Consider the following 27,015-nt stretch of genomic DNA (forward strand, 5'->3'; position numbering starts at 1 on the left):
CTGCCCATCTGTGTGTGTGTGTAAGTATGTGTGTGTGTGTATCAGGGAGAATTCTGCGTCTCTGCGTGTGTCTTGAGAGAGACTATCTTGGGCGGGGGGGGGGGGGGGCGGGAGGGAGAGGAAGGGGTGTGGAACGCACGACATCACAATCGCTGGAACTCCCGCCAGAGCCCGGTCGCCATGGCAACGGCGGGAACGAAGCCTCCCCTCCATTCCAGCAGGCCTGGAAGAGACCGGGGCGAGGCGGGCAGGCAGAGGAGGGGGACAGGCTGACTGCTGCAAACCACATCCTGCACAGACTCCCGGCTCGTCAGGGGTCGCCGTGATTTCTCCCCTTTTGTGTGTGTGTGTGTGTGCGTGCGTCTGTGTGTGTGTGCCGTCTTCAGGCTCTTGAACTTTTTTCCATCCCGAAAAGGGTAGCGGACGACAAGAACACCCTTTGTTGTCTGCTGTTGGGAGACTTCTGCTGCTCGCTGCTCGCTGAGGCACCAGAACATGCCTTCACACACCTCAAACCAGCACTGATCAGTAGCACCCCAGGGTCTGAGCTGGGAAACATGTTCCCCGTTCCGTATGTCGCTGTGCTACGTACAGCCCATCACCACCCCCGCCGTCACCACGGCCATCGTGAATGTAATAATGCACTCTGGGTAAAGACTTGGGGCTTCAGCAAGCCCTGTGGCGCAGCAGCAGGTCAGGAATTGGCTGGAGGAGCTGCAGGATGAGTCACACAGACACGCACACGCAGGGTCTGGACCTACACTGACTCTCCCCCCCACACACACACACACACACGCCCCTGGCTGTCCCCCAGGGCTTGCCCCACCCCCCCACAAGCAGCCATGACACCCTGACTTAACTACGCTCCTCTTCCTCTCCTGACTCCCCCCCACCCCTCTCCTGCTCTCTTCCTCCTTCTTTACCCCTCCCTCCCCCTAGTCTCTCTCTCTCTCTGATCCTAACGCCACCAGTCCTCTCTGCGGCCTGACCTCACCACCCCACCCCACCCCCAAATTCAGGGATCCAGGCTTCCTCAGCCCAGCGATCCGCACCAGCGCTGATGTCTGCAGCTCTACCAGGTCTCTCTAAAGCACCGGCACCGGTAGAGCTGGGTCAAGCCGGCCAACCAGTCCAATTAAGCCAATAACGAGCTGATTCAGGTCGTTAAGTCGTTAAGCGCAGAGCTGGAATGAGGACACGCAGGTATTCTGGCACCCTAATTACACACACCAGACAGGGGCGGGTCCAGTCCCCCAGATCTATAAAACCGCCCAGGTGGTTGGACCTCTTATCACAGTAATCAATTCCGCTAAGTATCTGGCAATAAGGAACAGCAAGGGAATTCACTGGATTTGCGGAGCTCTGATGTTAAGAGGTTGGAGTTGCCTATCCCCGCCCCGGACAAAAAGTGTCCCGCGTGGAGATCTCAAACTCACCGTGCACTCCTTCTCCAGCGGCTCGGGTTTGATCTGGACAGCTGGCAGGCGCTCGGCTCGGGCGACGCCGCCGGCGCCAGGGCTCTTGCGGCTGGCAGCTAGCTGAGGGAGACACAGAGGGAGGGGGGGACAGTGAGCGAGGGAGAGAGGGGGGTGGGTCTGCTCATTCGGCGCCGCCCCTCCTGTTCCGTCCCACCTGTGTTGTTTCTGTCCTTTCCCCATGGTGGCCTGTGATCCCCGTGATGGCAGAGCAGGACAGATGGAGCAGGGGCGCGAGAGGGGGCGAGAGAAAGAGACAGGGACAGCAAAGCGACAAGACCGGACAGACTGAGAGAGTGAAGAAGGGAGGAGCGGAGGAACGAGATGAGTGAGCCTGGTGTGGATAACGCCAAGCTCATGGGTTCAATCCCTGTATGGGCCATCACAAACCATACATACATACCATGGGTCACAGATACTGGGCAACACAGGCAGACCTGGCTGTCCTGAGAGGACAGGCTCAGTGACCACAGCCTGGCCATAGATACTGGGAAACACAGGCAGACCTGGCGGTCCTGAGAGGACAGGCTCAGTGACCACAGTCTGGCCATAGAAACTGGACACAGGCAGACCTGGCTGCCCAGAGAGGACAGGCTCAGTGACCACAGTCTGGCCATAGAAACTGGACACAGGCAGACCTGGCTGCCCAGAGAGGACATGCTCAGTGACCACAGCCTGGCCATAGAAACTGGGCAACACAGGCAGACCTGGCTGTCCTGAGAGGACAGGCTAAGTGACCACAGCCTGGCCATAGAAACTGGACACAGGCAGACCTGGCTGCCCAGAGAGGACAGGCTCAGTGACCACAGCCTGGCCATAGATACTGGGCAACACAGGCAGACCTGGCTGCCCAGAGAGGACAGGCTCAGTGACCACAGCCTGGCCATAGAAACTGGACACAGGCAGACCTGGCTGCCCAGAGAGGACAGGCTCAGTGACCACAGCCTGGCCATAGAAACTGGGGACACAGGCAGACCTGGCTGCTCAGAGAGGACAGGCTCAGTGACCACAGCCTGGCCATAGAAACTGGACACAGGCAGACCTGGCTGCCCAGAGAGGACAGGCTCAGTGACCACAGCCTGGCCATAGAAACTGGGCAACACAGGCAGACCTGGCTGTCCTGAGAGGACAGGCTCAGTGACCACAGCCTGGCCATAGAAAATGGACACAGGCAGGCCTGGCTGATCAGAGAGGACAGGCTCAGTGACCACAGCCTGGCCATAGATACTGGGCAACACAGGCAGACCTGGCTGTCCTGAGAGGACAGGCTAAGTGACCACAGCCTGGCCATAGAAACTGGACACAGGCAGACCTGGCTGCCCAGAGAGGACAGGCTCAGTAACCACAGCCTGGCCATAGATACTGGGAAACACAGGCAGACCTGGCTGTCCTGAGAGGACAGGCTAAGTGACCACAGCCTGGCCATAGAAACTGGACACAGGCAGACCTGGCTGCCCAGAGAGGACAGGCTCAGTGACCACAGCCTGGCCATAGATACTGGGCAACACAGGCAGACCTGGCTGCCCAGAGAGGACAGGCTCAGTGACCACAGCCTGGCCATAGAAACTGGACACAGGCAGACCTGGCTGCCCAGAGAGGACAGGCTCAGTGACCACAGCCTGGCCATAGAAACTGGGGACACAGGCAGACCTGGCTGCTCAGAGAGGACAGGCTCAGTGACCACAGCCTGGCCATAGAAACTGGACACAGGCAGACCTGGCTGCCCAGAGAGGACAGGCTCAGTGACCACAGCCTGGCCATAGAAACTGGACACAAGCAGACCCGTCTACCCAGAGAGGACTGGCTGTGGTCCCATTGCCAGCCAGGAGAAGCAGAGACAGTTACTGAGATACACTTTCTGCTACACTGCAGACAACTCTCCAGCATGAGACAAACACTCCCCTCTAAACTAACTAATCTAATCCCAGATTTCCCAGGCTTCCCATTCCTGCTAGAACCAGAACAGTTTCCAATCCTGCTGGGGGAGGAAACTCAATAGAGCTGCAGTCCAGTACTTGTCCTAGCCTGAGGAACAGACAGTGAGCCTCTCAAATAATAACATTTTATTGTTGCAAATGTCTAGCTAAATGTTATTGCTTCAGCAATACTGTAATCCGTCAGTCCAGTCAATAAAGCAGATGAAACTGAAAGGATGAGAAAAGAGTCAACAGCAGAAGAGGGGGGTGGCACAGGACAAAGAGGAGGGGCCAAGGAATTTAGGGGCGGGGGGGTGAAGGAATTTCAGATGGATACAAAACTTTCAGTTTATAAAACAACCAGAAATGTTTTGTGCGCGATAAGCGTACAGATTTTAATCATCACAAACACCACTCACCGCTTGTACGCCACTGACTCACTGCACACCCCCACAAGAACATGCAGGTGCAAAACCGTTTCCGAAACCAATCAAAGAGAAAACGAAAGGAGAGAGAGAGAGAGAGAGGGAGGGAGAGACGTAGCCTTGTCCCCGAGAGGGTGAGAGTTCTCTGACTCAGTGGAGAGAGAGAGGTCCCTACCCCCACCCCCCCAGCGACCCAGAGCACACCCTGTCCTCAGGGTTAACCCTTAAGGCTCCCTGGTAGTCTAGTGGCTAGGATTCACACTGTCACGGCTGCAGCCCGGGTTCGATTCCTACTCTTTACCCAAAGGGTGGTGGGAGTATGGAACAGGCCACCCAGCCACGTTGCTGAAGCCTGTCGAGCTCCCTGGTGTCCTCCAGGGAACGACAGGGCGAGCTCCGGTGACCGGCTATCTGCTGGGTGGGGCTGAACGGCCTCCTCTCGTTTGAGCCCTGCGCTTTACTGTCGCTCATCCAGTGAGGTAGGGCTGTGCGACAGCCACCACGCTCCTCGCCCTTCACGGGCGCGAGCGAGACACTAGAAACGCACGACTCTTCGGCCGGTGGCATCGGAGGAAGGCCCGCGACGCAGTCCGCACGGTTTTCGACGCAGAGCGCCCGTCGTGTCGTGTCACGCGACGTGCTCAGCTTCCTGCTGCTCCCACTGTGCTGTTTGCCGCGTGGCCGAGACCGTGCAGTGTGAAAGAATGAGCTCGTAAGGTCCACCAGCAGATTCCTGGACAGGGTGTGGCCCCCCAGGCAGGCTGGGTGTGGCCCTCCTCCACCCTAGCCTCACACACGGCTCTCATTAGCGCGCCCCCACACTGTTCTGACACACCCTGCCTCTGACACGCACACACTGCCCCCGACAGCACAGCCCAGCACAGAGGAGACACAGCTGCCCTCCAGTGCTGCTCCGGTCCCAGACAGCTGCCCAGACAGCGGGCCATTCACTGTCTCCCGGAATGTCCTGAGGGGCACCCAGATCAGCACAACTTCAGACAGCCCCACAATACCTAGCTGTCCCCCTGGGGGAGGAATCATACAGCTCCACTCACTATAGGACCCACAGCAAGGGCTCTGCACAGAGGTACCCCAGGGTTCACCCTGTCACAGCCTGGGGGGGAAACATAGTTAGGGCTCTGCACAGAGGTACCCCAGGGGTTCACCCTGTCACAGCCTGGGGGTAAACATAGTTAGGGCTCTGCACAGAGGTACCCCTGGGGTTCACCCTGTCACAGCCTGGGGGTAAACATAGTTAGGGCTCTGCACAGAGGTACCCCTGGGGTTCACCCTGTCACAGCATGAAGGGACACAAAATGAGGACTCATGACAGAGCCACTTCTGACAGCTAACCTCAAATGTTCCTGCTGATGACACATATTACTGCAGGTCAATGCTAGCATTTTTTTTGCTTTTGCATGCATATTTTGTGTGTGCTGTGTCTGCCTTTGCACGTAACAGATTTTTGTTTGTTTTTTTAAACGCACTGCCTTCTCATCCCGAGCTCCGGCAAGGCCATGCCTGCGAGCCGAGCCCGAGTGCCGTCTGCAGCTGCAGCCAGGGCCGGGGAGAACGCCTGAGCCGAGCTCGGCTCTTGGCTGGAGACAGCTCCCCACACAGCCAGCTGGGTCCTGGCGGCTGATCCCTCAGCGCGGGTGGGGAGGAGGGGGGTCTCTGGGAAGGACAGAGAGAGGTGTGTATATGTGTGTGTGTGTGTGTGCATGCAAAGGCTGTGCTGGCTGCTCTCAAATCCCCTGCTGTGGGGACTTCCAGGAAAAAGGGGGTGGGGTTGAGTGGGCGTGACCCCACCCCTCCTTCTCTCCCAGCATGCCCCCCCTCCGCCCTCTCTCTCTCTGTCTCACGAGGGGGGGGGGGAGGGGGGGCTCATTAGCTAAGTCAGCAAGAGGATGAGGAGAAGTTGTGGTGGGGGGGGGGGTGGGATTAGGGACGCTCGCGGTGCAATGCACTGCACTCAATCTGGGTCAGATCTCACCTCTCCACCCCCCAGGAAGGGAACGCTCTGCACTCTGAACCCCGCGGGCAGGCAGATGACAGCCTGTGGCACGTGTCCCGGACCAGGTCCCTGGGTTCAGCGTTTAAATGCCTTAAATTGTCTTCTTTTTAAAAAAAAATTCCACCTAAAAGCGCGACTCCATTTTTAACAGAGCCCCACCGGGTTTTCTGTTCGGCGCCTCCGCCGTGTGCGCGGGCAGAGGGCTGCGCGATGCCCGGCGTTCTCGCGGAAGGGCGACAAGCCGAGATGACAGCGCCGTCTGCCGAGAGAGCCGCCCAGGGAGGGAGCTCTCGCCCAGAGCCGAGGCGACAGGGAGGAAGGAGGCAGCCTTTCTGTCTCCAGCCCGACCGTCAGTTCTCTGTTCTCAGTGTCTGCAGGCGGCGATTTCGAAACGCCTCCGAAGCTCTGGCCTCCACTTCGACCTCCCCCCCGCCCCCACCCTCCCCCGACCACCAGCACCAGCACCAGCAGGGTCAAGAGAAGGTTTCCCAAAACCGGGGTCGCGCTCAAGAAGAGGAAACGGACTATTCCTTTTATAACGGAGGAGGCGGCGGAGGTGGGGGGGGTTTCTCTGCTGTCACAGCGAAAACAAGTTTCTATTCTCAGAAAAATAAACCCCCCAGTCTTTGCAGTAAGCTGGCCTCTGCACCGTGTTGTGGAAGTCTTAGAGAAAACAGAATCAGCTCACGATTCAATTACTTTCACTCCCTCAAAGTCTCAAAGTTGCGCCTCCCTTTAAGAATCCTCTGCTTCAGAACAGGCTGAGCCAGGGCGTCGAGAAATGGGGCTCCTGGGGCCCCGCGGGGGCCAGATCACGGACAGCGGCGTTGCGGTCGAGGGGGGGGCTGAGCGCGGTCGCATGCCGTCTGCGACAGCCCCCCACCCCCCCCCCACCCGACACGCCCTGCCCCTGCCTGCGCCCTCCCTGCGACAAAGTCAAAACTACAGCCGGATCCCACCCCAGGGCGCTGCTGTACCGCCTGGGCACCGGTCACAGCGCGCCTCTCTTGCACCCTGCCGCGAGGGGCTGGACGCTGCAGACGGGCAGCACACCGGCACCCTCCCCCCCCCTGCATTAAGACAGAAACGGCTCCCTCTGCTTCTCCAGACGCAACAGCCAAACCCGCACCAGGGGACGCAAGCGGAGAGCGAAGGGGGAGCGCATTTAAAACCCAGGACAGGAAACGCTTCTGCGCGCAAAGGGTAGCGGGAGCGTGGAACAAGCAACCCAGCCTGGCCCGGGTGGCCGAAGCCGAGACCCCCCTGGAGACGAGACCCTCGAAGCGGTCAGCTCCTAACTTCCAGAAGAGCCGGGGTGTCCGAAGGGTGTCTGCTGCCGTTTGGGGCGTGGGGCAGCATGAGGAAACTGCGCAGCAGGGAGGTGAACGCCCATTTATTATCATTAGTGTTGAAAGCCGATGATAATTGTGGTGCTCAGTGCCTTGTCCCTGAGGGCGTGTTGGACAGGGTGCCTGGCACTGCTGTCGCTGCCTGTGCGTCACTGCGCTCCGTGTGTCACTAACCCCCCCTCTGTCACCCCACCCCTGGTGGCTGTGACCTTCCATGTGTATCCTCCTCCTCCTCCTCCTCCTCCCTCGCTCGCTCAGTCCACTCGGCCTTAAAGGCGCAGGGCCGGACCAGTGCGGCCTCCCCCACATCTCCCTGGGCCTCTCCCTCTCTCTTCCCCTCTGTCTTCCAGCACCGGCTGCAGTGTCGGCGGCGAACAGCAGCCACGGTTATCGTTCTGCGAGGCGAGTGCAGGGACCTCAGAGCAGTCACCGAAGCTGCTGGATTTCCTCTGCGCACGCCCGCAGCAGACAGACGTCAAGCCTCACGAGGGGGCAGCGCCCCCCTCAACTCCACCCACCCCCACCCAAAACCTGTGGCGTAGCACCAGCATGGCTGAACCTTGGCTGAAGCTCCATGCAAGCCTGCCTGTTGGTCCCGTCCCTGCGCCATCCAGGGCACAAATCGATGCACACGGGCACAGCGTGCTCTGGCAGACGGGAGGAGGGTTTGTCACGCCAGGAGCTGAAGTTTAACCACCCCTGGTTAATGCCACAGGGCGGTCAGCCTCAGCGAACACTGCCACCGGACTGTCAGGGTGCCAGGGGCAGCCGAGACAAGCTGCGCACACACACACACACACACACACACACCTTTAGTCACTGGGAAGGGAGCAGCTTCTCATCTCAAAGTCTTTCCCCGGTCGCGGGGTCTCGTACGACTTCTGCGCCCCAGAAAAGGCAAGCGCGCTCAAGACGAGGGTGTATCTCCCTGCAGGTATTCACGCAATACGAGGGAACCGGCAGGAAACATTCGGCAAACCTGATGCCGGCTTGTGGACGGGCGCTTACTGCTCGTAAAACCCTAGAAATGCTGGCTCAGGTCTCAGATGGCGTAATGGGAGTCTTGCTCTCATTCCTGCACAAGCGCGCACACACACACACACACACACACACACACACACACACACACACTAGCAAGGAAACGCCTGGGTGTGTCGCTCTGTGACCCCACACAGCTGTTGCTACAGCTCTGCTAGGCCTGTCCCATAATCCTCCACATGCCCGTCCTGCGTCAGGGCCGCTCGGCGCTCATCCTGGAGAGACGGCCTTTGTTTACCTTCCAGAATGAAGGGACTTAATTAAACCAAAACCAGCTGCCGGATTAAAAAAAAAGATCTCTGCTATGCATTTCTTTTTTCAGCTCATTAATCAGCTGGAAGATTGCAGGGCATCGGAATCTATGTTATTAATGAGCTCCATTTGGATACTGAAAAAAACAGCTAAAAAAAACCCCCACACATATTAGTCCAATTAAGATTTCAATTAAGCAATTCAAAGGTCAGAATGAGGGTTACAAAAACCTTTACTCTAGTCTGGCTGGCAAGGCTGTTTACTTGATACCAGAACAGGCCGTGGGGACCCCCCATCCCTATCCCAAGCATCCCCAGTAATGCCCAGAAGCCCCCGAGTCAGTACAGGTACCCCTCCACACCCTTTAATTGAAAAAGCGGCTACACCAAGACCGACTGCGACTCGTGTTCGCTCCCCAACAAACAGGAAACAAAACTGCTTCGCCGATTCTAGAGCAGAGGCCGACGATCCAGCCACAACGACACCAAGAAACAAGGTGACAGCCATCGCCCGAATCAAGCAGTGGAGAGGGGAGGTTGCGGGTTCAGATCCAGTACAGGGCTGTAGCCCTTAAAGGCGCTTCACTTGAATTGCTCGTACAAGTGACTCCGCAGTACATACAGTACAGAGCGGGGTTTTGTTCTTGGCGACGATCCCGCACCTCAAAAAGGTCGACCCCCAAAGAGGGCGTGACAGGGCCAAGAGATGCAGTTCCCACAGAGATGCAGAGTCAAGAACTCTTTCCCAACTCCTCCCAGGAACCAGAACACCCCATCCTGTCACAACAGGCCGAAGGAAAGCAAACAAAGAAGAAAAAACTGGGGGGTTTTTTGCAAAGAAAATGCACAGGAGCTGTGTTTTGCGCCACTAGAGTGGAGCTCCACGTTACAGCCAATTTCACAAAACCTGGATGAAGAAAGAACACGTACTGTGGTGTTTTTACACCCAGCAAGCACCCCCTTCGACAACATCTCCCGTTTCCCGTGGCAACGAGATGCTGCTGGTTTCCGACACAAGAGCAGGAACCGACAGAGGAGGGCAGAACCAGCTCGCAGCTCCGGAAAGACACTCAAGCATCTCGGACGCTCTCCCGGTGTTCCCAGTTTTCCCCCACACTACAGCACTGCTTCCCACACCTGCCCTGGTCTAGTCTGGTCTGGTCAGGCCCACATGTCTGCCCCCCGCGCCTGTCCCAGAATCCACCTCTCCAGGCTAGCTCTGGCTGTAGGCCACACAGCACTTGGCACTCGGACACAGGCCTTCCTCTTGGAGAGATGTCAGCACGTCAGACACAGTCCGGGGGCGTCACCATGGACGCGATCAGGTGCCGAGCGACTGAAGCAATCCTAAACCGGGGAGAGGGGGGGTTGTCGTGGGGGCAGGGCAGGACAGATTTTTTTTGGAACACCAGTGAGGAGTGGAGGCCAGCGCGCAGCCACACCCTTCCTGCCCCAGCCTCGGCCCCAGCCCTGCTAGCGACTCTCTCCCTCCCTCCCTCCCTCCCTCTCCGGACTCCACAGCCAGCCTTGGCAGGGCTGCTGAGGTTGCCATGGGGACGGGATTCCTTCTCCGGTTAATGATTGTGCAGAGATTGTGGGGGGTCATTCTGCTAGGTCGCCAATCAGCTTTATTCTGGGAGATGCCAGTGGGGGCGGTGGGGGGGGAGGGGGGTATTGGACAATGCTGTGGCTTCTATAACCCCTCCTTGGTCTTCACCCCCACTGAGACCCCCCTATGGCCTCCCCACCCCTGTGGATCCCACAGCCCCTCCCCTCCCTCTTCCTCCCCACCCTCCCTCCCTCCTCCCAGTGCGGCCGACCAGTCCCCACACCCCCCCCGAGCCGCACGCAGACGGGTCTGTGAAACTCCGCCAGAGGGGCTAAAGGCCACTGGGGGCCAGCCTGCCTACAGCCCTGACGTCACGTCTCCAGGAAATTTTGTTTGCGCGGCGCCACAAGTGGAGCGGCTCATAATTCAGCCGCTCAGACCCAACATCTGCACAGCTGCCTGGAGCCCCACTCGAAATCTGCTGGGGAGAACCCCCCGCCCCCTCCCCGCTGCCCCTGCGTCGGAATAGGAGGTGTTCTGGCTTCTAAGGGCCGCCGATGGCGAAGCTGTGCGCTCGGCTGATCGCTTCAGGTGAGCCTGAGCACACAGGCCTCGCCCCAGGCCGCTGACCGCAGGATCACGCCCCCCCCACCCGGGCTTCTCCGCGGGGCTCGCTCACCGAGCAGGCCGCCAGCCCCCGCGGGTTTCTGGAGGACCGGAGCCAAAGTTTCATTTCATGGAGCCAGAGACACCGAGCAAGACGGCTGGCGGGCTTTTTCGTGGTCTGCTGCAAACTGCGCTGATGGCGATGAAGGGAAGGGAAAAAAAAAAAAGAACCTATTGAACAGAACCGCTCCCCAGCGCCCTGTCAATCGGCTCCTCAGGCACGCCTGGACAGGGAAGAGCCTGGTACCTGTTGATATGCATGAGTCTCGCAAAACCTGGAATGGACCAGACTGCTATGCAAGAGGCTTTGCCTTCTCTGCGTATCACTCTGTCAAAATGCCACAAAGGCACACTAACACACGCCGCGCCTCGTCTGCTGTCTCGCCCCCGCCCTCTGATAAGTGCGTGTCACTGAGCAGATCTTTGCTCTGGTGTCCCCCGAGACTTGCAAGTCTCTAGCCTGGATCCCCCGAAGTCCTCAATGTATCCCCCCAGCCTCCGTCTGCTGAACCATGGGGTCTTGGGACTCGCGTGCACATGCAGGTCATTGAGCTGCACACACGCAGGAGCGCTGGAAAAGCAGGAGGGCGTGTCAACACTTCCCTGCGACTTTCTGGGACTGCACACACCCAGAGCTCTGCCCGTGCCGTATCAGTGCGTGCACACGCCCGGCTGCGCGCCCCGACAGCCCATCTCGCCCCAGACCGCGCTGCGCTGCTCAGTACTGCAGGGGACACCTCGTTTCTTCCCTTCTGGCAAAATAAACTGCTGGACCTGCCCCTGCACCATCACAGACTTGACATGAAGACGGGGGCTTAATCTCCTGGGGCTCCCAACCTCAGACATGTATGACCTTCCCCACATTACAATCAAGTGGCACAAAAAACACTAGGGCATTGTCAGTCTCAATCGCGTTTCTATAGCGCTCAGCAGTCCAAAGGATCCCAAAGTACTCGGCCTACAGGAGGGAACCCATATCTACGACCACAGCATACACACAGCTCCCAGTGGGGCTCCGCACTGCTGACCAGGGGGCGGGGTGAGCAACCCCTTCGCCAGCTCGAATCAGGAGGGGCTTCAGGGGGGCCAGACTGTGCCGAGCCCAGGGGAGGATTCAACCAAGACGGCAGGTTAATCTAATCGAGATTGCCCCCCCCCCGAGATCAAGAGGTCAGGACCTCTGGGAAACGACTCATCAAAGCACAGAACATCCCATAGCACAGTCCCCCGTCACCAGACTGGGGGCGTTGGTCTGGATGGAGGAGCGCCACCTACTGGTCTCCTTACACCACTGACAGGAGCAACCAAAGTTGGTCCTCTCTAGCTTTTCCTGTCATCCAACCCCCCCCCACCCCCCACCACGGTCAGGCTAAAACAAGGTTTTCAGCTCATTATTGACTGAACGCGGCCAGTATGACTAGAGGCGCTGGAGGTTTAGAAGCCACGGAGCACACCTGCAGACATAGTGCCCCCCCGGACCCAGGACAGGACCGGCCCAGGAGAGAGCAGACACTGCTGGTGATTAACACGCTAACCCACACGGGAAAGGTCTGCGAAACAGCAGCCCAGGCGCGGCAGCTCGCACCCCGCAGTGCCACGGGTGGATCCGGAAGAGACAGACCACAGGCCCGGCCAGAGACTGAAATGTGTTCTTCATTCACACCACCCTCCCCCCGGCACCTCGAGCTGACACCGCTACAAGAGCCTTTCACGGGGCTTGGTCTTTCCTTGAGTAACGAACGTTATTCCATTGCCCTGACGCCTTTTTTTTCCCAGCGACTTACATTCTTGCCTGTGTGTTTTTTTTATGGCGAGCAACAGCGGTGAAATATGCTGCTCCGGCAAACAACAGGAGGGTTCCCACTCGGGATTTCAGCCCACAGCCACGCGAGGCCGCCTCACCTGAGCGCGCCCTGGTCACGCCTATCTCAGCCCCCTCCCCCCTCCGCCCCCCTGTGTCCTTCCGGCGAGTTATGCGGTGTTTTCCTTCCAGTTTACTCCAAAATGCGAAGTATTACCGCATTCAGGCGTCAGAAGGGGACTTTCTACACACACACACACGCGCATTTCTGCATTTTGATACAGGAATTATCTGCTCTCTGAAATGCCAAGACAAGCAAAAAGACAGACCGAGCCATTAACCACGAAACACCTGCCCTTACTGTAACAACTCCCACACGACACACGCCCCCTCCCAAAAAAAAACGTGTTCCTGTCCGCTTTCACATTTGGATGTGCAAGGGACGGCTAAAAGCCAGGTTATATACGTTGTGAATTAAGATACCGGCTGATACAAATGGCAAAACCTTTCAAAGTGGTACAGCGAGTATTCAAAGACTCGAGCTCCCGAGACTCGGCCGTGCTCCTGGGAGAGCTGCGCTTTTGTTTCTTTATTATCATCATCATCATTATTATTATTATCATCATCTTCATTTACAGCTTTTCACGCCCCGGCATCCTCCGTGCGTGTCCCCCATCCCTGCAGGCGGGGGTGGCGTGGCGATGCTGTCGCTTTAAGGCAGCTAAGATGGTGTCTCTCTCGCGCTGCAGCGTCTCGTGCTTCCTTCCTGCCTTGCCTCGCGCTGCCCGCACTTTAAACCTGAACCCAACCCGCAGCGGCAGCGCGAGGGAGCGAGCGAGCGAGGGAGGGGGAACGAGAGAGAGAGAGAGGCGCAGCAGCTCTCAGGTCTGCCCGCCCGTCCGTATATACCTCTCCTGGCGAACCGGCTTGCGCCAGCCCGCAAGAGCGACCTACTTTTCTTTTTGCCAGGCGCGGCGGCTTCGCCGTGAACCTGGGGTGGGGGGGACCGGGCGAGACGCGCGGCTGTGCGCGCACCCACACCCCCACACAACACACAACACAACAGAACACAAACACACGCTCTCGCCTGTCCGTCCCGCGGAGCTGCAACCTTGCGCGCTCCCCCGCTCGGATGCTGCCGGGCTGGTGCCCACAGCCGCCCCAGCCGGCAGCAGGACGAGCCCCACGCCCGGCTCCCCAGCCCAGTGCCAGTCCGCACTGCCCGCGGCCGCGGACACGGGCCAATCTGGGAATAAGAAGGCGTCCGGGATCTTTTTTTCTGGGGGGCGGGGGGGGGGCTGGTAGTGGGTTAAAACAAGGCAAACGAAACTGACTTACTTTCTTGCTACGGGTCTCCGTGTGCATCTCGATGGGCGGCGGGGCGCGGTGGTGAGGAGGGGGTGGAGGAAAGGAGGAGGGGGGTACGGTAATCTTGGCGAGCAGTTTTTTTTTTTTCCTTCCCCTTGTCCCTCTTCTCTCGGCGAAATTTCTGCCTTCTCCTCCCCGTGTCGCTTCCCCGGATCGCCGCCTCTTTTAGATCATCCCTTACAGCCGTCGAAAATCCTCTTTTCTCTGCCTCCCCTCTCGCTCTGGTGCGTGTGTGCCTCTCTCTGCCGCGTCCGTTGTTGCTGTGCTCGGGTTGGGCTCTCTCTCTCTCTCTCGTCCGCCTCTCCCCTGCCTCTGACCCCACCCTGCGTCTCCACCCCGCTCGCGGCTCACGGTGTCAATCAGAGGTAACGCACGCAGCCAGCCAGCCAGCCAGCCGCGAGCCGTGCTGGGGCGTGCGAGCGCCGGGCTCGGGCAGTTTCCTAATTTTGTTGCTGTGCGGCGTGTAGACTCGAGTGTGTGTATTTTAATACCCACGGCTGTCGCGCACATTAACCCCCCCGCACCCGCCCTATCGCCACACCTCGCGAAAGCTGCCGGGGCTGCATCACAAAGAGACGGGCGCATCGCTGGACGTGCATTTAAAAAAAAAAAAGATCGACTTTTGTACAGCTTTTAAAAAAAAAAAATTACCACACTGGTAAATCCCGACGGCTTTTTTTTTGGGGGGGGGCGATTGGCTTGCTTTCCTCGGACACACGTGGTTTTGACTGACCCCACGGGCGCCCCGCACTGGGCGCGACAACAAAGCGGCTGGAGTTTGTCTCGCCGTCCCGTCTCCCGCGAAGCCCAGCACGTTTGCTCTGTACGACCTCACCGCGCAAACCGGCGGCTCCTCCATAGCCGCTGGATCCCAGTGCGTGTTCAACGGTGTCTGATCATGAGTCGTGTGAGCACTGGTAGCGGCCAAGTGTACGTATCCGTTCCCATTTGAAACCAGTATGCCAGCTGCGGCTCAGGAAGGGACAGCAGCACTAGACGTTTATGTCCGTCCGCGCATGACTGAAAATAAAAATAAAATGCTAACCATGAAGCATATGATGCCGGATCTTGTTTGGCATACTGTATATAAGTCAGGCGCTGGGGCCCTGCGTTCCATTCCTGGGGTGCCATCTGTGTGGAGTTCGTATGGTCTCCCTGTATTCGCGTGGGGTCCTCTGGGGGCCCCAGAGACACGCTGGCGTGAGCCTGTGTGTTTGTGGCTGTGTGCCCTGAGATGGACTAGTGTCCTGTCCAGGGTGGGACAGCTGGGACAGGCTCTGGTCCCCCCCCCCCCCCGAGCCTGCATGGCAAGAAGCGGTTTGAAAATGCAAGGGTGGGTCTCAGTCAGGGGGCAGTGGCTGAGTGTCGCTGCCTTGCAGTGCTGGGGGCCCTGGGTTCAACTCCTGGGGCGCTGTCTGCGTGGAGTCTGGGTGGTCTCCTCGGGTTTGTGTGGGATTTTCTCAGGGTGCCCCAAAACATACTGGAAGGTGAATTATCTGCTGGGAAAATTGGGCCCTGCTGTGAGTGGTCCGTGACGGGACGGGTATCCTGTCCAGGGAGCATCCCGCTCTGTGCCTGTGGCTTCCCTGCGGCCCTGAAGTGGATAAAGCAGTCAGAAATGGATTGTTGGATGTAGGTCGGGGGTGGGCGGTCCTGCTCCTGGCCGTCCTGGGGGTGGACAGTGTCTCTGCAGGGTTTCAGCGCCTCTTTGAAGCGGCAGCGCTGTTAGTGTGGTCAAGCTACACCAACGATGAGCCGAGCAGGAATGGAAACTGCCCGTCCGGACACAGGCTTATGGATTCAAACGGCAACAGTATCAGAGGTAATACTCCAAGGGCCTAATGTGTAAATGCTTCCAAAAGATACAGTATTACATGTCAGCAACTGAAGTGCAATAGAATTGGATGCAGCTCATGGGCCTATAGGCAAGGCTGCCAGCGTCAATGAGAATTTGCTCTCATCTGATTGGATGAAGGGCTGTTGTTGATTGTTACTATATTCATCATTCAGGGGCTTCTCAATCTGCAGCCCTTCCATTCTGCTCCATTTCAGACCACCAACCCCTGAGCAGTTTATTGATAAACAGAGAGGCGAGACTCAGCAGAGGCGATATGTGAATTAAATAGCTGGTCGTCTCCAGGTTCCCGAATGGAGCAGATTGGGAGGTACATCAGTCAAGGATAAGCAACCCTGAGATAAGTCATGTGTCTAATTCTAGGTAAGTCCACTATTGGCGCAGGCAACAAAACATCGGCATTGTTTTAGAGACAAACTGCAATCGTCCTTATGTTCTTCTGCTCAGGGTTCAATTTAGTACTAAAGGGCTAGATTGTTGGCCCCTGTGATTCCACTGGACCGTGACAGGAGTGGGGATACCCAACACAAGGCATGTTGTACAATAATGGCATTAGTCCCCTAGCACATATCGAAGGAGTAGAGGGTGTAAACCAAGGTGAATTGTTTTCTCCACCTCTCACAGCACAAAAAGCATTATGCGAAAACAGCCCCCCCCCCCCAACTTCAAGATTGCTCCTGCTCCCAGCTCCAAGACATGTGGAGCTGTGAGATCACCCCTCCCCCCCACCATGGGTAATGGAAGGTTCCAAGGGGGATACCCCTCCCCCCCACACTGGGATATGGAAAGGTCTAAGTGGGCACCCCCCCCCCCCCCTCCCTGAGTGTGCTTCAGTAAAAACAATGTGCCTGGCTATTCCCTTGTCCAGTACCGCCACGCAGTTTTAAAACAGCTTCCCTGCGCTGACTGAAGATCTCGTGTTGCTAAATCGACCACTAGGACCAGCGCAGTGCAGCTTCAGACATCACTGGCTGTAGGTCCTTCCATTTTTCTGTTCCAGCGGTGAGCACATAACTAATCAACCGAAGCGATTATCTCGCCTAACTGGAGCATCAGTCGAGGTCCTAAGCAGGTAAAAGTTAAAAACGGAGCCCCCAGGCCTGTAGGGGTACAGGATATCTTGGTTGCCATTCAACTCCTGATCCCCGTTAACGTCTTTGGGCCAATTCTTTGAAGAGGAAGTCAGATCACCTGTTTTTTTTTTTGTTTTTTTTTAAGGATGGACTTATTCAGTTGCTAATTGAAAGGTTAAGCTGTAAACCAGCAGGACTCCGGCCTTTGTGAGGAGCAGAACTGGTCTCTCCCGGTTGAGACAATTATTTTTCAAATACCCGTTCTGAAAAGAAGTTTCCACCCACAGAGAGGAATTCACAGCGGGGTGTGACACATTCACACCTCGGAGGAGCAGTGGAGTTTGTCTGTCTGTCTGAAGTCTCCAACTGATTTCATTCGGTTTGTTCCCTTCCTGTACTGTAAACCCATTCCTCGTGTGTAGATTTCTCACAGTCAGGAATTATTTCACTGAGGACATCCTACAGGACACAGACGCTCTCCAAACCACATTCTTCTTCTTGCGTCCTCTTTGGTCTTTGCAACATTTATTAATCTGTAAAATCTACTCCCTCTATTAAATTAACCCCAGGGTCTCACCCCGCCATTTTGTGAAAGAAGCCAGGTAGGCGATGGGCTTCAGCAACGTGGCTGGGCAGCCTGTTCCATGCTTCCACTACTCTGTGGGTAAAGGGTGCCTCCCGGTCTTGGTTTTAAATGCACTTCTGTGTCATTTGCACTTGTGTCCATTGGTGTTTGTTTCACGGTTCATCCTGAAGAGGTCCACTGTGCTGAATCAGGTCCACTCACAGCCTCAGTCCTACCAGCCTGTTGGTGCAGGATATTCCCTTAAACTCAGGAAGGTATCATGTTCTAAATGAGATCTTCCCAGTGCATAGTAACATTTTAACATCACATCCCTTGATTTAAATTGTGCTCTTTTTACTATAGATTCATATGTAACATCTTCAGAACTGGGTTTATCATTTTGTACGTGGAGTTTGTTTTTATACCTGAATGTAACACAACTGCACGTTGTGCCTGAATTTGCTCGTTTTCATTCCAGCTGAGCCCTTAGTCACAAGTGTTAATTGGTACCTGTAGCTGATTTGTTTCCTTGTTAGATTTTTTTACAGTAAGGCCTTGGTTTCAGCAACACCCCAGTTAATTCCAGCAACTCCCAGACAAAGAACTTTATACAGTCTCTTAGGAACTTATTTTTAACTTAAAAGATCTTAATAGCTACCCAGCCTGCTATGGGCATGTGCGTATTTTTCCTTCTTCTTCATTTCAGCTGGTCTGAAAGTTCCTAATTATAAAGGCCTCAAATAAAAAATAAACCTGAAGTCTGTGGCTGTGATTACAAACATAACTGAAGTAAAAAAACAGAAGACACAGTGTTGGAGACTGTGGGGAGACACAGAGCTGGGAACACTAAATGAGGATGTAATTATCAATGACGGTGATGTCTCAGGTCTTATTGGTATGCACTGCTCTTGGGTATTGCAAGGTTGATGACATCTGACAGAAGGAAAACATTCAGGATTTGAGCAAGATATCAGCAGTGTAAACAAAGAAGTAAGCTATATTCTCTATTCAGTTTATTTTTATTGATAAAGTATTATTTACATACTGCGAAACAGCGAAACAGTTACCGACACGCTGAGAGGCAGGTGCTGGAACTTCTGCTCGCTGTGGAGTGTTGGGGTGGGAGCAGGGCGTTGAGCGGAGTGACGTCACCGTGTGACGCCGGCAGGCCTGCCGGGGGCGTGGCCTTTGCTGTCAGTAGATGGAGGTATGTTCAGACTCCACCTAGTGACGGCTTTAAAAAACCGCTGCAGCGTATTGTAAAGATTTTCGAAAGGAAACAATCAAACTATTCATTCGACCTCCCCGAAAAGACGTTTACCAATTCCACGTTTTCACGAGTAAAACTGTGGTTAATTTAATTTTCACCTAAGAACATACTGATTGGTCTTTTTTTTTTGCCATTTAAGTAATTCATGCTGTGCAAAATTGAAAAGACCTAATCTGGGTATGACAAACATCGTGGGGCTAGCGTCCAGACGAGGCCTGTAATCCTCACTTTTCTGAAACGGTGAGACAGCCTTTTCTCCCCAGTCTTCCCGATGTAAATGGAATGAGAAATGAGGCTGACCGAGCGCCGGCCACGCTGCCCCCGTGTTTGAGCCTGAAGGCGCGGGGGCGGATCACGTGTGCGCTATCGGGTCCCAGGTGACGCAGTGCGATGTGTCCGACTCTAGGTGTGCGTTTAGTTTGAAAACCTTGGTAATATAGTGTGAGGGTATAACGATAAGACAGACAGCCTGCACAGCACAGAGTAGCGCGGCAGACTCGGCACCTGTAGCCCACGGGTCGTGGGTTCGAGTCCCTGTTGCAGACGCTGCTGCAGTTCCCTTGAGGAAAGGAAGAGGACAGATAGAGCGGCACAGCATGTGTTGTTGATGTGTAAAATCCTTGGTAAAAAATGGTCACAGGTGAGGGTGGTGTCCGCAAGGCGTGGTTTAAAGAGATGCAACAGAGAGCCTGATTTAATCACAGGGTAGGGACATATGCTATTCATACAATATTAACAGCGCCGTTTTCAGTTTATAAATACAATTTAACCTGGCCCATTCACTCGCTTCAAATAATCATTACCCTTTTGTGTTATTCATTCCGCTCTTCCGAACTACATTTCCCAGAATTCCCTTCGGTTTGTTTGATTCTCCCACAGTGCTTTGCTGTCAACAAAAGGGAGTCGTTTTGCTTTTCCGCACAACTGAAAATGCGCCGGTAAATCTCGTTAAACTCTACATTCGTTTCCTTCGAACTTAAAGTGAAAATACGTTGTTTTTTTTAATAATCGGGAATCTCGGTATTTGTATTTGGATTACAATCTCGGTGCCTCGTTACAGGCACCGACATTACGTGCACGTTTTGAATGGTGTATCGGTAGTAATGGAAGGATCTGTTTTATTTAAAAGTCTTAAATAATTGGTTGGGATATGGTGAAATAGCTCTTGTTTTGACACTGGCTGTTGTCGTAGTCCGTGAATCGGTAGTGTGAGTTGTGGTTCGGACGCAGTTACCCGCAGTGCTGCTGCTGTCTCTTGGGACCCAACAGCTCAGGGCAGGCTTGTCGGGAAGGAACGCGTTGATCTTTCACTTTTTATGTACAACTGAAGCCGGAATAGGACTGACAGGGGAAGAGTCGTTCTTTCAACTCTGACAAAGTATCCATATTAGTATTAATCCTGAGATTAATGAGAAAGTGAGCGGGAAATTGCCCAGCGCGAATATTTACCCCTGTCCGGTGTTTTAACGCGAAGCAGTGTTCATACGTGAAGTAGCTGTGGGCAAATTGTGCTACAGTGTGTCCTCAGTGTAACAGAGTTCAATACTACTCATTGGGCTGTGAAATCTCTCCTGTTCAACTGCTCGTTCATCTGTAGTGATCAGAGGTTAACATTTATAGTACAATAACATAACATTTACAATCCAAAATAAAACAAGGTTAAAATAACGGATTTTGGTTCCCCTTGGTGTTCCACAGGTCGTTGTCGTTGTATCAGTAATCGCAGGGCACACACACACGCGCGCACACACACACACACACACACGGCCGGTTTTCCCAGAAGTAACCTACCAGTATGTCTTTGGACCACTGTGGAAGAAACTGGTGCACCTGGAGGAAACCCACGTGAACATGGGAGAACATGCAAACTCCACACAGCCAGCTCTCACGGAATTGAACCCAGGGCCCCAGCGGTCTCAGGCAGCGATGCTCACCGCTGCGCCAGCGTGCCGCCTGCAGCCGACGGCGTTTAATAACGCTCTACGTGGCTATGGCGCCTGGAGATGGAAGGCAGCAGTGCGTTCGCGACAGACAGCATGTTGGCCAAGACGCAGTACAGGGTGTCCTGGACTGTGGGGCCACTCGGAGGAGCTCGGTCAGGAGGAGGTCTCGGATAGCAGCTGGTAGTAACTGGTGCTCTAACACCCTGTGTCACACTCTCCTCTCCCTCCCCCTCCCCCCGCCCCTCAGCGTGAGCCGGCGCTCCTGCGAGGACGCCCCGGCCCCGGAGGAGCAGGAGACCGAGGGCCAGCGCCAGCTCCGCGGCCTCCTGCTGCAGCAGCTGGACACCGCGGTGGACCTGGACAGGTGAGGAGGCCCCCCGCGGGTGGGCGTGCGACCCGCTTCACCCCGCTGCCTCCTGAAAGAGAGACCAGGCCAGCGACTGCACGCTCCACTCTCCCGCCCCCCTCTGTGCAAAGCGGCGCCTCCTGTTCTCGGTTTTTCTTGCACTTCCACGTACTTTCACCAAGATAGCGTAGCCTGATGGGGAAATCGAACCCGGGCTGTGGGGTGGCGAGAGTCAGCATTGGCCAGCTTGGTCCGTCCCACAGTCCTTTGCATGGAAAAGCCCCAGGTGTTGTAAAGGCCGTTCCACGTAGTTTCCAGTGTCGTCTCCCCTGGTTCACTGTGAAGATGACCTCTGGGTTGACCTTCCGAGTGCCTTTGAGCATTTTCGATATTGGTACCAGGTCCCTTCAGAGGATTCTTTCAGCCCCTCAGAGTAGGACGAAGGTGGGGGGGAGACGCAGGGAGAAAAAATCTTACTTCTCCGTGGCTGTCTCCTCTTCTAGGTGCGTGGCAAAGAGGAAGTGTTTTGCTCCGGCGGCCCTGTACAAGCCCTTTGGGGAGCAGGCAGCCGGAGTGAGAAGCCTGTCCGAGTTTCAGGCTTTGCAGGACGGGGAGCAGGAGCTGGCGAGCCTGAGGGAGCTAGGCCTCACCGACGCCGAGATCGAGCTGTGGCTGGGCAGGGATGCACTGAGAAACGCAGAGAAGGTAGAGATCTGGGTTAATATCTCATTACCTGTTTTGTTTAAGGTAGAACTTTTAAGCCTGTTCTCACCTCTCTCTCATTTCCGGACAAATCTGTTTAATAATTCCTTACACTTCTAAAGTGCTTTTCTGGACACTCTCAAAGCGCTTCACAGGTAATGGGGATCCCCTCCACCACCACCAGTGTGCAGCCCCACCTGGATGATGCACCAGTACTCTCCCCACACACCAGCTCTCAGTGTGGAGGAGAACAGAGTGATGAAGCCAGTTCAGAGATGGGGATTATTAGGAGGCCATGACTGGTAAAGGCCAATGGGAAATTTAGCCAGGATGCCGGGGTTACACCCCTACTCGTCTCGAGAAACTCCTTGGGATTTTTCATGACCATAGACTCAGGACCTCAGTTTTACATCTCATCCGAAGGACGGCGCCTTTTTACAGTATAGTGTCTCAGTCGCTATACTGGGGCATTAGGACCCACACAGACCGCAGGGTGAGCGCCCGCTGCTGGCCCCACTAACACCTCTTCCAGCAGCAACCTGAGCTTTCCCAGGAGTCTCCCATCCAGGTGCTGACCAGGCTCACACCCGCTGAGCTCCAGTGGGGCTGCCAGTTGTGAGTTGCAGGGTGATACGGCGGCTGGCAAATACATAAGTCTGTCTGAAAAGTCGTAAGCGGTTTGCATTTGATAAGATAAGATAAGATCACTTTATTGGCCATATACAATTTCTTGCATTAGGAATGCATCTTTTCGCATACCCCAGCTTGCTCTCCATGAGACACGGACAGGGAGTGAGCCTGGGGTCAGAGCGCAGGGTCAGCCATTGTACGGCGCCCCTGGAGCAGTTGGGGTGAAGGGCCTCGCTCAGGAGCCCAATGGAGTAGGATTCCTCTGCCGGCCACGGGATTTGAACCAGCAACCTTCCGGTCACAGGCACAGATCCTGAGCCACAGAGCCACCGCTCCACCCTATTTGTGAAGCCCTGCAGCTTGGAACATTTCTGTGAGGGCTGTGAGTCTGTGTTTTGCATGAACGGTGTCTGCATTAGTGCTTCCGATCCGTGAAGCGGCCTTCGGAGGCGTGCCTGTGTTCTGTGTCTCTGCAGCGCAGGGGGGTGTCCGCAGCCCCAGGTGCGCGGGAGGAGTGTGACCCCCACTCTGTCTCTGCAGCGCAGGGGGGTGTCCACAGCCCCAGGGGCGCGGGAGGAGTGTGACCCCCACTCTGTCTCTGCAGCGCAGGGGGGTGTCCGCAGCCCCAGGTGCGCGGGAGGAGTGTGACCCCCACTCTGTCTCTGCAGCGCAGGGGGGTGTCCGCAGCCCCAGGGGCGCGGGAGGAGTGTGACCTCCTGTCTCTGCAGCGCAGGGGGGTGTCCGCAGCCCCAGGGGCGCTGGAGGAGTGTGACCCCCACTCTGTCTCTGCAGCGCAGGGGGGTGTCCGCAGCCCCAGGGGCGCTAGAGGAGTGTGACCCCCACTCTGTCTCTGCAGCGCAGGGGGGTGTCCGCAGCCCCAGGTGCGCGGGAGGAGTGTGACCCCCACTCTGTCTCTGCAGCGCAGGGGGGTGTCCGCAGCCCCAGGGGCGCGGGAGGAGCGCCTGCAGCAGGTGGAGGAGAAGCTGGCCGCGCGGCGGGCCCTGCTGGCGCGGCCCCAGCGGCTCTCGGCCAGCCGGGCCCTGAGCCGCCGGGAGATGGAGATCGAGAAGGCGCTGTTCCGCGGCGCCGACCGGCAGCGCTTCCTCACGGCGCTCTACCACCGAGGTGAGGGGTCTCTCGCCACTTTCCTGCCCTCTGGGCTCCCCAAACTCTGACCTGTAAACAGTCTTCCCCTCCTGTCCCTGAACTCCCTGTTCTCGTTGACAGAAGAGGAGCCGCAGCCTGACGATGGCCAGACGCTGTGCTCTGACTCGCTGGACTCCGTGTACAGGGCTGTCCTGAGAGATGCCGGGCAGCAGGCCCTCTCTGCAAAGGTCCGGGGGGGGCCTTCGGACCACAGCTCGCCGCAGCCCAGACAATCCCAGAGTGAGAGCGCGCAAGCCGGCCAGTCACCGTGGGAAGACGGCCACTTCGACCAATCGCAGGGGGATATCCACAGCTCTGACCAATCACAGAGCGGCGGCGGTGCAGGCTCTGGCCAATCCCAGAGGGAGAACAGCTACTTCGACCAATCGCAGGGGGATATCCACAGCTCTGACCAATCACAGAGCGGCAGCGCAGGCTCTGGCCAATCCCAGAGGGAGAACAGCCACTTCGACCAATCACAGGGGGATATCCACAGCTCTGACCAATCACAGAGCGGCGGCGCAGGCTCTGGCCAATCCCAGAGGGAGAGCACCACCTCTGACCAGTTAGGACCCCAGGGCAGCAGGGGGTTGCCCGTGTCAAGGAGTCTGAGTGTGAGCCAGCCAATCGGCAAGTTGTGTGGTGTGGGCGGGGGCCCCCCAGTGACCGTGACCGGACCAGTGCAGCCCATTTTGGAGGAGGAGATCCGTGCCAACCGGGCCACTGTGCAGGAGATCCAGCAGATTCCACGTTTTCGCAACTACCAACAGGGGGAGCCCTCCAAGGTAGGGCTTTCTGCAACACGTTGTTCAGCTGAGCACCTGTCTGCCTGTGACACTCGACGAGCAATGCCGATTGGAGTCAGTGATGAAAAGCACTGCGCGGGGGGGGGGGCGTATTCATGACTGCGCGTGCAGAAGGCACTAACCAGCCTGTGCTGCCTGTCCCTCTCTCTCTCTGTCGCTCTGTCAGGTGCTGTTTGTGAGGAACCTCAGTCCCCGAGCTTCACTGGCCCAGCTGGTCTCGGTGTTCTCCCGGTTCCAGCCCCCCCGCGCCCCGGCTCTCCGGTACCGTCTGCTGACTGGCCGACTCAAGGGCCAGGCCTTCATCACGTTCCCTGGTGGGTCTCGCCAAGCCAAAAAACAAAGAACTAATTGAACGAAAAGCTCCATTCAAAAGATCACGTCTGGCGTGAGCGATGGTGTAAGCATGGACTGATAACCCGCAGTTCTGGGTGTTGATTTCGTGCGAAATGAAATATTTGTTTTTAAAAAGTCAGTCAAACTCGGGGCGCGCCGGCGATGGCGGGTGAGGCTGGCCCTCCAGGTCCAGCCCCTGCCTCCGGCGGCTCAGATCCGATTCTCCGTTCCAGACGCGGCGACGGCCAGGGAGGCGCTGGAGCTGGCGAACGGATTCCGGCTGCTGGACAGGCCCCTGGTGATCGAGTTCGGGAGGGAGCGAGAGGAAGAGAGGGGAGCCGGCGCCCCGGCAGAGCTCGGTGCTGGGAGCGGCTGAGAGGGGGCGGAGGAAGAGGAGGAGCAGCCTTGCCTTCGTGTCCTCCCCTGACCTCCGGGTTCGGAAGAGAGAGAGGGAGCAGGGAAGAGCTGGCAGCGCGGAATCCCGGCTTGATCCCTGCCCTGGGAGGCTCCTGGGAAGCTGTAAGGGCCGTGCTCATGTCCGTCACGTGCCGAGAAAGAGCTGGCCTGAGCCGAGAGACTGGTTCTGCCGTCGTCAGTCCTGGGAAGGCGAGAGGGATGCCCTGACGCGCATTCCCACGGGAGAAGAAGGCTCCTGTCTGTCGGCGAGAGCTGGACCTGAACTATGTTTGTGATGCCAGGAGACTTGGTGAATGTTCTGTACGAGTGCACAGAATGTCCCGTTTCCTTGGAGTTGTAAATGACTAATATAGTGATGACCGAAATGTGTTGTACGTATGTTTTTTTTTTGTTTTAAAATTACTGTCATTTTTAATTAAAAAAAAAATGGAAAGGGACTTTTGTGCTATAACTGTCGCAGCCCACCAGGGGGCAGTGCTCGTCTGAATTGATTTTTTTTTAAGTTGCAACGCAAACAGAAGAGGGCGCCAAATGCAATGCAATGGTTCCTGCGCAACCCCACGCTGTTTTCTGGGCAGTGGGATCCAGAGCACTGCCAGTATCTTGGAAAGAGGGCCAGGTGAGCTTAGCCGTTTTTGCTTAATCACTTCTCAATATGGATGATCAACATATCATTGGCGTTTTTGCAAATAGAATATTTCTGTTTATGGTTCTCCAAACATCAACATAAATATAGCAAAAACAAACCGCTGTGTATATATCTTAAAGTTGATGTGCAAAACATGCATGAATTCTATTGCTGTTGCACAAAACCCATATTCCTGCACAGAGGTCACCTAATAGCATGAGCCCTGATATATGATTTACTTAGTCCAGTAGTGTCTTTGTGTGGTGTGCAAAGCTTAGTTTTAAACAGGTGTTCAACCCCTGTCCCTGAAGATCCACTGGCTGGTTTTATACAGAAGGTAGGCGTACTGGCTTTTGACCAGACTTTTCAAACGACTGATTCAATGAAATAATTCTCAAGCTCTAGAAAGTGCTGTTGGTCTCCAGGAACAAGGAGAGGAAGTCCTGTTTTAAAGCAGTTAGAATGATTGTACGTGCGTGCCGAAAACTGAAACACCCGTCCATCTGAGACCAGCAGAGCAGCAGAGTTAAATATACCGCATAAAAGCAGCTGAAGCTAGACACTGGAGCACCTGCTTTCAAAACAGTAGGACAAGCAGCAATCTTCAGTAGCTCTGCTTCTCTTCTTTTTTACTGGAACAGGCGGAACACCCTTATGCCCTTATCACAGATAGATTTTTATTCACTTTAGGTTTACAAATAGATCGATTTCCCATTGCCTTGTCAGGTGATTCTTACCTGCTCTTAAGGAAATGAGACGGTACATTAACACTATTATCAGAACGCCCCCCCCCCCCCCCCCTGCAGGGGCACTCCAGACACTGATAGGCACTGGGCCTCAGGTCCAACAGGTTGGCGGAACTGAACAAGATTAATTACAGGACAATACATCTTCTATTACATGGAGAGTTCTGGAAATGTTAATTAGAACTAAACTAGAGGATCAACGATATGGAAACAGGATGCGAGGGGATTATCAGCAAGGATTTCGAAAAAGGTACGTCTTCATCAGAACAGCTAAACATGTGTCGGCCCTTTACACCCCGACCAGTCAGGACTCTCCTCGCCCCTGCCCATTTTCCTGGTCTCAGGCGCGACAGCTGCTGAATATTTTACATACTGATCGTGAGAAGAACACCAGCACCTCATATCGCCAGATGCGGGAATGCGCTCGGTAGTACTTTAACATTTCAGTCTAGGAGCCTCGTCTGGAAAGCGTGTTGAAATGCTGTATGCAGGCTGGAAGCCACAATTGTAACTAATTGTGACAGTTCTGATCACCTCTCGTTGCACCGGGGCCAAAGAAAGTTGTCTTTTTGATGTTGCCTTAGAACCCCTGGCAATTAGGGGAAGAAACCATCTCACCAGTGAAGGGTTTGAAGTTGTCAAGGCGGAAGCCTGTATATTTCTCACTCTGTATCGGAGTGAGAAATTCTCCTTCCGTTGGAAC

The 27,015-nt window shown here is 55.7% G+C and overlaps 2 protein-coding genes across 4 annotated transcripts in view; one reads left to right on the plus strand and one right to left on the minus strand.

The window, feature by feature from the left end:
• klf8 (Kruppel like factor 8) overlaps positions 1-14,320 on the minus strand; it is a 29,623-nt gene extending 15,303 nt beyond the window's left edge. The window contains exons 1-2 of one of the 3 annotated variants that reach the window (XM_088597077.1): positions 13,823-14,320; positions 1,437-1,538 (exon numbers count right to left, since the gene is read on the minus strand). In XM_088597077.1, the coding sequence (XP_088453203.1) occupies positions 1,437-1,538; positions 13,823-13,849 (129 nt within the window). In that variant the 5' untranslated portion in view covers positions 13,850-14,320. The remainder of the gene's footprint in view (positions 1-1,436; positions 1,539-13,822) is intronic. The other 2 variants (XM_088597076.1, XM_088597078.1) reach the window with 2 other exon arrangements.
• A 5,129-nt stretch (positions 14,321-19,449) lies between these two features.
• Positions 19,450-25,375, plus strand: rbm41 (RNA binding motif protein 41). Its single transcript, XM_088597079.1, has 7 exons — positions 19,450-19,553; positions 20,806-20,922; positions 21,408-21,609; positions 23,157-23,361; positions 23,464-24,167; positions 24,355-24,502; positions 24,755-25,375. Exons 1-7 carry the CDS (start codon positions 19,546-19,548, stop codon positions 24,895-24,897), a joined length of 1,527 nt encoding a protein of 508 aa, XP_088453205.1. The 5' UTR covers positions 19,450-19,545; the 3' UTR covers positions 24,898-25,375.
• The last annotated feature ends 1,640 nt before the right edge of the window (positions 25,376-27,015 follow it).

This window comes from Lepisosteus platostomus, chromosome 10, assembly GCF_059453375.1.
Source record: "Lepisosteus platostomus isolate fLepPlt1 chromosome 10, fLepPlt1.hap1, whole genome shotgun sequence".
NCBI classification, from domain to species: Eukaryota; Metazoa; Chordata; class Actinopteri; order Semionotiformes; family Lepisosteidae; genus Lepisosteus; species Lepisosteus platostomus.